At 50.7% G+C, this 10790-nt stretch overlaps 1 protein-coding gene across 8 annotated transcripts in view; it reads right to left on the bottom strand.

Annotated features, from left to right (window-relative positions):
- Positions 1–2071: 2071 nt before the first annotated feature.
- ACKR3 (atypical chemokine receptor 3) overlaps positions 2072–10790 on the bottom strand; it is a 39232-nt gene continuing 30513 nt past the window's right edge. For 2 of the 8 annotated variants that reach the window (XM_026087814.1, XM_026087791.1), the window contains exon 2: positions 2072–4013. In XM_026087814.1, coding sequence (XP_025943599.1) covers positions 2892–3986 — 1095 coding nt within the window. In that variant the 5' untranslated portion in view covers positions 3987–4013 and the 3' untranslated portion in view covers positions 2072–2891. Of the gene's footprint in view, positions 4014–6010; positions 6036–8294; positions 8318–9328; positions 9352–10413; positions 10436–10476; positions 10547–10588; positions 10613–10790 lie in introns of those variants that run through there. The other 6 variants (XM_026087781.1, XM_026087761.1, XM_026087805.1 and 3 more) reach the window with 6 other exon arrangements.

Genomic DNA, 10790 nt, shown 5'->3' with positions numbered 1-10790 from the left:
GCCCACGAGACACCGCCGGCCACCCAGGGAGGTCCTCCGCAAACACAGGGCCACGGCAGCACCTTAAGGCTTGGGGGGATGTGGGGTGGGGGTGCATTTCTCTCACAGTGGGTTTGGCCTCCTTCCCTTTTCCCTTCCTCCCTGCAGCAATGCGACCAGAAAACATTACGGCAGGTCACGTTCTTTCGGTCTGAACTAATCTAATAGGATATCACAGTTTTTCCCCCCGCTAGACCTCTCTGTTTGATCCCACTGGTGCTGATCCCTGGAGAGGACCTCCCTCAAGCAGATTCGTGCACCTTTCCCAAACCCAAGCGCCGATGGACAGGAGTGACCTTGCGTCCCAGCTCTGCCTGCCTCTTTGAAGACTGCGGAGACAACCAGGGTGGTTAGCCCCAGGCCTTCCCATTTGAGAAGCTGGAGAGGACCCAAGCCTGCTACGCTACAGCTGCTCACAGCGAGGGTCACGGTCTCAACTTTGACCCAGCCTCCCAGCCCAACCCAGCTTTCAGAAAAGGCATCGTTCTTCCACGATTCATCTCTCCAAGGAAGAGGCCTAGAAATTTTATCTGTCTAGCCTACGCAACAAGCCTGCAGGACCTCCCCGACACTCAACACTAACTGGGATCTCCAAGGTTGACGCTGTGCTGCAAAGTAGCAAACTGCAGAAAAAAGACAGTTGGGAACTTCTGAAACGGAGGCTCCAAGCCAACTCAAATCTCTGAACTGGCCTCAGCATCGCATGAAAACATATTGCCCTGAGATAGGATTTGAACTGAGCTACGCTGCTATAAATGTCTGCGCGGAAACATATTGCCAGCACCCCCCAGCACAACAGAGCGGGATGACGAAAAGCAGTAACCAGCACTGTCCGCGAGGACTCACGGACCCAAGGATGGATCCTGGCATAGGGAAGGCGGCGCCCCTCCACAGCAGGCATATTTCTTATCAACACAGTGCCTCCAATTTTAATTGTCAGCATGAGGGAGCACCTTCTTTACAGTACTAAGAAAGGCTTACGGGAATCTCAAAGTCAAATAAGCATCTTTTCTAGGAAGCGTCTGTGCAGAGGGCTGTATAGCAACACTGTTTTAAATATGCCGACACACAGCAGAAGCCCTTCTCTGCAACAGACTCCTCTAGCTGGAGATGAACCAGTGCTTTTTAAAAACACCTTTACAGCTCTAGCAATCATCTATTTTTTAAGGGATCTTCTTTTGAGAAAACCATAACATCACGGATAGAAAGAAGCAAAATATTCCAAAAATTGTTTGGCTGTTGGGATTTCAGAGGGACGAGGGCACGCTGTGTTTATAACAGGAACTTAAGTGTAATCTTCACAGCAAAGCAGTTTTCACTGTGCAGGAGTTGCAAAGACACGCAAAACACCAACAGCAAGTCAACGATGGGCTGTGAGACATCACTGATTTATCATTAGTTACCTTGTCCTGGGACGAAGACGACCGTGATACAAGCGCTTCACTGGCTTAAAGAAGATCTGCTTCAAACATCCGGCACCAGCTGAATCTTGCCCCACGCTGACGATACGACATTGCAAATTCAGCGCAAACCATAGCAAAGAGAGGAATAGATAAAAATGGATTTAATGATTTTAGGACCGCTCACCTCTGAATACTATTGCAAGCCAAAACCACAAAGGACTGAACCCATATTAGAACAAACCTCCTTACTATTTGTAAGCTCCTGTATTTTTGTTCCAAGTGTTGATTCCTAAAATAGAGACACGGCCTTTCATTGTTCCCAACAGCTATTACCTTAAAAATCCATTGGCTTTACCCTCCCAAAGAGCGCTCGCTCAAGCCATTCTTGCACAGACYCGTTCCTCCCATCCCTTCCCCTCCTACCATTCACTAGTCCTGTCTCACGCGCCGCCTTCGGGGCTCTCTGCCTGCCATCGACATACACCGTGAAAGCGCAACCAACAACTGACCTGTTCGCTGCTGCACCAAAGGAAGGACAGAATGTGGCCCGGTGTTTTCTTCTTTTTGACTTTTTTTCTGAGGAGAGGAATGGGAGGAGAGGGTGGGAAGCAGCTCAAACCACTGGCATATATAGTTTTTCCAGCTCTTTATTTTACAAAAATAACTTACAAATAGAGACGACTTTCAGAAGTAATATCATTCATTCTGCGCATAAGGATACAACTTTGTGAAGCACGATGTAGGAGTTAACAACTCTTACAATACTGTTAATTTTAACATGACGGTAACTATTCTACAGTACATACATTTTCTGCTCCAGACATGGGTACAACCACCATATAGAGCTATGGTCAATAAAGTGTGCCAGCCAATGAGGATGCACATAAGAGATCATTTCCATACTGCTATTTATTGCCATCCTCTTACCTAGGACAGTTAAAACCAAATAGCAATCTAACACTCAGACTACAGCACTCTGGATACACTCATCAGCAATATACTTCAAATACATGATAAAAATATATTTAACTTTCAAATACAATCGTATAAGGTACACCAATAGCCAGAAAATAAAGTCTTGAGCTTTTAAATACAACACACTATATATATAACATATACAATGAGACCAAGAGGGAATCTACACATGGAAGAAAAAGCTTATCTTGAAAATGCGTGCTATCTATGGTACACAATGGCTTCGTTTGCTAGAAAGTCTCTTCCATTTGCATAGCAGTGTTGAGAAGTCCAGACTGGGCTAGCGGGAGATAAAACAAAACACACCGACAAAATGTTTGGTTTTGGTACCACTTCCATTTTGCGCCCGATTCCACTCCTAAATTACAGTTTGCTATTTCTCTTCTGTAGGCTGTAACTCATGCCCCATTCATAACAAGCACAGGGGAAAGAAAAAAGAAAATAAGTCAAAGCAGTGTCTTTATGGAATTGCAATCATTTGGTATTTTGCTCCAGAGCAGAGTATTCTGCTTCTGACACTCTGGAAGCATCGATAAGTTTGGTGAGACCAGTTTTGGCTGAGTACTTGAAAATAAAGGCTTTCATGAGCTCGTATCTGTAGTTGCGGTTAATGAAGCTATACAGGATGGGGTTGACGCAGCAATGGACTAGAGAGAAACACTGAGTGATGTGAAGAGTGGCGTACAGAAAGTTCTCCATTTGACAACTGAAGGGTATGAAATGAAGGCTATAGAAGATGTCAAGAAGGACAGCTGCATGGTAGGGTAGCCAGCAGACAAGAAACACAACCACGTAGGAGAAAATGATCTTCCCATTGCTCTTCCTCTCTTGGTCACTGGAGGCAGAGATGCTCTTCGCAAGGAGGAAGTAAAAGAGAGCAATGATGGGAAAAGGGATAAGAAAGCCCAACACAACGGAGATGAGCTCCATGCCAATCAGCCACTCTTTGAAGCTCTCCTCTGGATACACGGGACGACAGTAGGTTTCGTTGTTGGAAGAGACCGTCTTAAGATAATAGGTGTCTGGGAGAGAGGCACTGAAGGCAAGAAGCCACACTAAGATGCAGATGCAGCGGCGTATTATCTTCTTCTTGCGATTACTGGAATTGGTGAAATAGGCAACGGAGAGATAGCGGTCCACACTCATACATGCCAGGAAGAAGATGCTTCCATACAAGTTGATGGAAAATATGAGGTGAGTTATCTTGCATGTAATTTCTCCCATGTGCCACTGGTTATGCTGCACAAGGGAGACAACCCAAACCGGAAGGGTGATGACGACGCACAGATCAGCAATAGCCAAGTTAAAGATGTAGAGGTGGGTTTCATAGCCAGTCATTTTGGCTTGGAGATTGACCCACACCACAACAGAGTTGGCCACCAGCCCTATGACAAAGATAAAAATGTAGAAGAAGGACAGGGTGTAGAGCAGGGCGCTTTTGTTAAGTGTGCCAGGGCATGCTGTTGTATCAACTGTGATGCAGTCACCATTGTGGCATGTCCAGTTGATCTCTGTGAAGTTGGCCATTTCCAGAAAATCAAGGACTGAAGCCAAATCAAGGGCACTCATGTTCGCTCAGTTCAGAATTCAAGTGACCTACAGACAAAATAGGATCAAAAGAAAAGACCTGAGTTAGCAGGGATATTTCTACCTCTGTCTTTGTAACAACACGTGCATGCAATCTGCCAAGAGGACTCCATACATCAGATGCGCTGTTTTGGTGATGCTGTTTTCTTGTAAAGCACTTTCCATTAGAGAGATCCATGCAGTAAAACAAAACAAAACAAAAATAACAACAAAAAAACCCAGACACGTAACAAAACTCATCTGGTCGACAAAAGAGGTACAACATTAGCTTTTTGTGTGATTTTTTATTACAGCTCGTGTCTGACATCATCAGGTTGGCTATCGTCCCCGGGTGTGAAATCCGCAAAGTACACCGTGGCCAAATAAACGTCAGGCGACTAAATCTGTCTGCTCTAGCATAAATGATGATACTATCACTTTCAGCAGGGGAATCTTTAAGCCATTTTATCTGCACTCCTTCAAGCGTAGTAGAATCGATCTGGTTGATACACAGTACCGTAAAACATTTACCACAAGCTCTGGTAAGCATCTTGTCAAGTCCAGCTCCAGCTGCATTCAGCAGAAATGGGGAACTAAGGGGCTTTGTACCCTTGTCCAATTTCAAATTTAAATCCTGCTCCATCCTCCCCCCCGCCACCGCCAATTCTACTTTACAAAGCGTCCCCTGTGTTTAACAATTATCACGTAGCACTGAGAAAAATCAGAGCTTGACCGCTGAGTAGATCTGCCAGGCTTAAGTTTTCTTTTTAAGATGAGAGACTTTACTTACGAAATACTCCCCCATCACAGCTGGCTCAACACAAACCACTTCCTCCCCACYTTTTCTTCTTTTTTAAAATCTACTTTCCTGCCTCTTCGACTCCTATTTCCATTGGCAGACGGTGGACAAAGCAAAGGGCTACTTGTGAAGTTCCTTGCCAGCAGAAGGAAGGGCCCCAACAGAACGACAGGGCTTGCACAAAATCCGAGCCCGACTGTTAATTACTGCTGTGCTTTTGGGGCAGTGTAAAAGGCCTCCTCTCCCCGCTGGGATCCTCCCACCCCACGGGGCCTACAATACCACCCATGGCAGCAGCACCTCTATTCGATGCCTGCCATCTTGGCCCGGGAACATCACACTTCAGCCAAGGAACTTCTGGAGCTAAAAATATGCAGGGCTACAGCTCAGAGCAAGAGGCAGGCTCGCAGTGCTGGTAGCAGCGCCATAGCCCTGGATGGGCGGTATCCAACACCAAGGGGTCGCACCTAGGCTTCAGCTGAGCTCCTGATTCAGCACTGAAGCACAGACTCATCCCGTTTCCCCCAAAGTAACACGCAGTGTTTTGCTTTAGCTGGAGCATCCAGTTGGGTTGCAAAGGAAGAGCAAGCCCGCTAGTGCTACCTGCAGGCTTCCAGCCCACCACAGGGAGCTGGACCACCTTGGTCCAGCAATTTTATGGCCCGGCACAGGCTCATTCCACCTGCAGACTTCAGAAAAGCTCTGAGAGCTGCGAAAGCCACATCTGCAGCTCCAGGAACTGCACAGCAGCTGCGTCTCTTCCAACGAAGGGCAGTCAAACTGGCACACATATTGCAGCGCTCTGTCAGTCCTTCCCTTCTCCTAGCTCAGTTGTTATAAGTAGTTCTTCTCCTAATCTGCTGTCTGGCCACTGGAACAGTTATTACAAGGAGGACGGTCTGAGCAAGCTGTCAAGGGATACAGTTTGCAAGGGATCTGTCAAGAAAAGCATTCCTCACTCGTTGCCCTTGTTAGCTGACGGTTTCAGTTTGCATTTCTCTTCCCCTCCTTAGGATATAAAATTCTCTGGACACTTCTAACATCCTGAATTGTGGCCAGGAACCTTGTTCTTCTCCACTCCCTTAACACAGCCCATCCAATTAGAGGCAAACCATATAGCTCGCATCGTCCTTCCGCTTTCTGCTTCTGCCCTGGGGGCAATGCTGATTTGAGCAAATAAATGGCTGGAGCGTGCCAAGCCAAAAAAAAGCATGGGGAAAGTACTTACACGGCTGTCTGTACTCCTGAATGTCCTCAATCCCACGATCTCTCCTCCCTAAAGAATCTCTCGGGCGCAGTGCAAGTTTCGGCGGGGCCTGCAGGGCTGCCTACATCAAGGAAACTACTACAGAAAATTCTGCTGCCCTTAGGTTTCCTCATGCTGCCGACTTCGCAAGAGCAAACTGCTAGGAGCGCAAAGGAGACAGCGAAGCAAGGAACAGTTTATACGCATTTCTGCGCTACGCATCCTCTTCTCGCATCCCATCGGGGACAGGCTGCTGGGCCGTGCGAACCTCCGTTCTGCCCAGGCCGGACACCGACACGGACACCGACACCGTGTTCTGCTGCCGCTGGCAGGCTCAAACTTCAGAAAAGGGTCGTTCATTTACACAGCACCTCTCAATGGGCCATTTACATAATTGGCTCTTCCCAGACCTCCCACCCTTCCTGCCTGCCACGGTCCAGGCTTCACCAAAGCCACAAGCTAAGGAAGGGAAGGGAGATAAGGGGGGGAGATTACAGAAGAGGATTCAAGGCCCTATTGTCCCCGTGGAGGGGAAGTTGGTGGCACTGACAATGGGGAGGGACGTGCACACATCCAAGAGAGATCAAATCTCTCCACAAACAGGGCCCAAATTGGCCCCATGAGGAGATCTAGCCTATCGTTTCAAATCCATACAGCCTTCCAGCTTTCATCCTGCTGGTGTGCCGAAAAGTAAGGTTGGGAATCAAACCAAATTAATCACCTATTCTACTAAAGACTACCCCACCTCGTATCTTGCTTCAATAGAGTCAAAGCAACTCAAACTTCTCCCCGTATAAATGCACAGCAGAAAAAACAGACGTGCCAAGAAACCAGTGAGTAGATGGTGACAGCCTACATCAAAAACTGAAGGCTGGAAAGCTGCCTCCCCCCTCACACCCCTGCTGGTTTCCATCAGATCTGGGCATGACCCACACTGTGCTGTTTAAATCCAGACTCCAGCATAACCTGCCCTGCCTAGCGCAAGGAAGAGGGTGTCATCTGTGATGCTCCCAAGGAGCTATAGCAACAGAGAACACCACCCTCTGTGGAGATCAGAGATTTCAGATGTCCTTGTCCCACCACCCCCAGCGCTGTCTACAATGTCTACACAGAAGATAGCACAGCCAGGGGGCATGGGCCTCCATTTTGTCCAGCAGCCTGATCCATGTAGCTAACTGAAAACCTTGCAGAAAACAGGATCGGACCCCTGGCCAACACCACAGCAGTGGCAGACCTGCATCAGACAGAGAGAGGATTAATCCATCAGCAGATATCAAAAGGACTTTACATGGCAGCATGCAGTAACTCCTGTTCCTTCTGGGCAGAGGAGGATAGATCAGGGCATCACCTGATGGAGTTTCACCCCAACAAACTTCGGAGGTCTACATCTGAGCTAGTCACCAGTCTTCCCCTGTAGCCAGCAGAGAGAAATGGGCATCTCTAAAATCATCTGATTCAAGTTCAGACTCTTCCTAAAAATGCCTCACAGACTAAAGAGGGAGCCCAGACAGTAACAACTCTCCGACTTTGGATAGATGAATCCTCCTCTCCTAACGATGGCCACCAAGCTCAGGAGGATAAAGAGCGATTTAACTCATTTCTATGCAGGGCATAAGGACCGATCCTGCCCCTGCAGAGTTACAGGCCACCTTCAGACTCCCCGCAACTTGTGCTTGACGCAGGCACAGGCAGCAGGGCTGTCAAACTCGGACGTGACAGCACGCTGCCCTGATCCAGCTCCTCAGGATGCTCGCTTCAGCCCAGCTTTTCCACTGTTTGGAGGACAACCATTTTCACCAACCCTCCTACGTGGCTAGGCAAGCACAACACCTCCAGGCAGGCCCCTAGAACAACCGACCCCGCTCCTCTTCCCCCTGCCCGCGCTCCACCTACGAGCCAGGCACCAAAGGCAGCCAAAAGCCCTCGTCGCTGTCTGAAGCCATCAGTGCTGATAAAATCACACTAGTTGGCCCAAGGAGGCTAAACCACTCAGTTAAAACAAGGTGGGCTTAAACATGTCTGCCGCAGCCCCGCGCAGAGCCCTCAGTATGAATCTTCCTACCAGGACCGCAGCCCAGGGCCGCGAGCAAAGGGGAGCACGGAGTTTGCAGAGGAAACACAGCTAGTCACTGGGCTTTTGGCACGGGGCAGTCTTTGGGGAGCGGGCTCCAAGTGAAAGAGGAAGATCTGCTCCCCACTAGTCCTCATTTGGGCTCCAAACATTAAAATTGCAGCTGACGCTAAGCATACAGCCAAGACAGCCTACCTCCGAGCCCAGGCCCCCGACCCCTCCTGCAGACAGCAAGTCTCCTGCTCTTTAGTCGCTCTGTTTAAAGCCTCAGCTCCTGGAGACACATGATCCCATGAAGTTCACCTTCGCGTTGTCTTTTCTCCTCATCCTCACCGTACATCTCACCTCCCATCTTTCAAGGCCGCTTAATTGTGGGGAGAAGTGCAGCAGCATGATCCCCGCACCCCTTTAATGCCCCACTGGGAGGTAGCGCAGGTGGGCCTGGACACCTCCTGGGAAGGCATTCGGACTTGTAAGGGGAACAAGCTCTTGTCGCTTCTCGAGACCCAAGTTCAAGCTAACCAGGACAGGGCTGTGACCACCCACTGCCAGACCTCTGATGCATCCTCTGAGAAGAAACTCGGCTCCGACTGTCCAGTGTCAGACCACTGATGACAACGGAGAGGCAGCAAGAGTGAGCAGAGCGATGTGCAGGCAGGAACAGGGCAGCAGAGAAGCCCTGAATGCTCACGCCAACCAACGCACTGCGGCCACTGGCCTAGAGCGGCACGGCTGCCTGGCCCGGGACAGCGGCTCGAAGAGAGAAACACTTTCCTGGCTGCTTCCGAATTAACGACCCCGGGGATCGTACTGACTGCAAACGATGCCTAGCCTGAGGCTTGGTCTGCCTCCGTCCCTCCGTTCTCTGTGCAGGTCTGCAGCGTGCACGTGCGTCCATCTGTCTGGCCCTGCCTGCATGCCTGTGTCCTTTCGCATCCCCAGCGCGGTAATAAAATCTGGAACCGATACGGCCTCCCAGGCTCCAAGCCCTAACGGGGGGAGGAGCTGCTGCCACGGCTATATGCAGAGATTACAGCATTACCAGGCCAGGCTGTCTATAGTCTGGGATTAGCTGTTGTAACCTGAGCTCTGATTCCCACCCAGATTAGTCGGGAGGTGGGGGGGGAAACCAACAGACACACTGGTGGCTTTTTATTCCTAAAAATATACTTAGTGCTCTCTATAGACAGCAGAATAACCTAGAAACTTGTGAACAGAGCTAAAATTACGTTTTGTGTCAACTGCATACAATGTTCCTGCGTGCCGCTACCCCTTTGCCCAGCACGCACGTGTGCTGGGGCTGGTCCCCACCACGTCTGCGTCGGTGCGCAAGAGTTAAGGCAGGCAGGAAAAGAGTTGCCACCTCAAAAGCTTCTTCAGACAATCGGAGAGCTCATCGGAGCCAATGCAACCTGCAATATTCATCTCTGCCTGTATCTCAGGCACCAGACGCTACTTCCCTCCACAGCCCACTTCCAGCTCTCCCCTTACCCACCGCCAGCCCAGGAGCTATGAAAAAACAAACTAATAACAACAAAAAAAAAACAAGTGTGGGTGTCCCCCAGGTGCACTCACACACAAGGGTAACACAGCGCCACGTGGTATTTTTCAAGCCCTCAACCCTTGCAGCAGCTTCCCAGCACCCTCTCTTCCACCACTTTGCTGTCTAGCGGTCCAGGATTGCCAGCCCAACGGAAGAGACAGGACTCCTCCGAGCAGCCTGCCCTGCGCTTGGACCTGCCTGGAGGCATCGCAGCGGTGTGGGCAAACCGGCTTTTACCTTTCCCTACAAAAGGGGAAAATAAGCTATGCCAGGAGAGCCAGGATCACTGCTCTGGCTGGCCCAGCCATCCCTCTCTGTCAGGTGAGCCACCACCATACGCACCTGGACCCTTTCCAAGGCACGGGACCGGCCTGGTTCTCCTGGCACAGGGAAGCGGGCAGCAAGGCCCCTTCCAAGCTGTCTGGCCACCCCAAAGGGTGCACCCATACTTAGCTGGCCCTCATACTCAAGCAGACTTTGCAAGATTGAGTTTGGAGCATTTAAACCACCTTTTGCAGTTCTGAATTGCAAAACCAAGAAACAAGCGTCCTGCGCAGCTCTTGATCATGCTCAGGTATGCTGAAAAAAGGAGCTCCCAGAAGCGACTGCATCCACTCTGGATTTTGCAGCCAAGAAACTGGGGCAAGCATGGCTCGTGGGCACGCTGCGAAAGCAGGTGAATCAAAAGTCTTCCCTCCCAAACCCTCCAAGCGCACCGCCACCTCCGCAGTGGCAAGCGCACGAGGCGGTTCTGCCAGCCCAGGCACAAACCTCGCCGCGCAAAACCCAGGAGGGACGTGAGAAAGGGAGAGCCCGCTGCCCTCCCGGTACGACCTGCGCGAGCCTGGGAAGATGGATCATCTCACGAGCCAGCGACGGGCTGGGACGCCGTTCGGGCAGCCGGGCGGGGAGGCACGGAGCTGCTGGATGCAGCCAGAAGAGTTACCGGAGAGAGCCTGGCTCCGCGGGGCCGCCTCGCTCGGGGCTCCCTGCCTCCTCCGGCGACGGCTGCTCGCGGCCCGGCTCCTCGCTTGCTCCCCGGGGCTCTCACGGGCGCCCGAGCTGAAAGCAAGGCGCCCCGGGCCGCCCGCCTGCCGCGGGGCAGGTGCGAGCGCGGCTCGCTTGGAGCAGCGGGGACCCGCAGCGCA

This window comes from Apteryx rowi, unplaced genomic scaffold (assembly GCF_003343035.1).
Source record: "Apteryx rowi isolate R43461 unplaced genomic scaffold, aptRow1 scaffold_12, whole genome shotgun sequence".
Lineage (NCBI taxonomy): Eukaryota > Metazoa > Chordata > Aves > Apterygiformes > Apterygidae > Apteryx > Apteryx rowi.
This window is presented reverse-complemented; position numbering and strand designations above follow the sequence as displayed.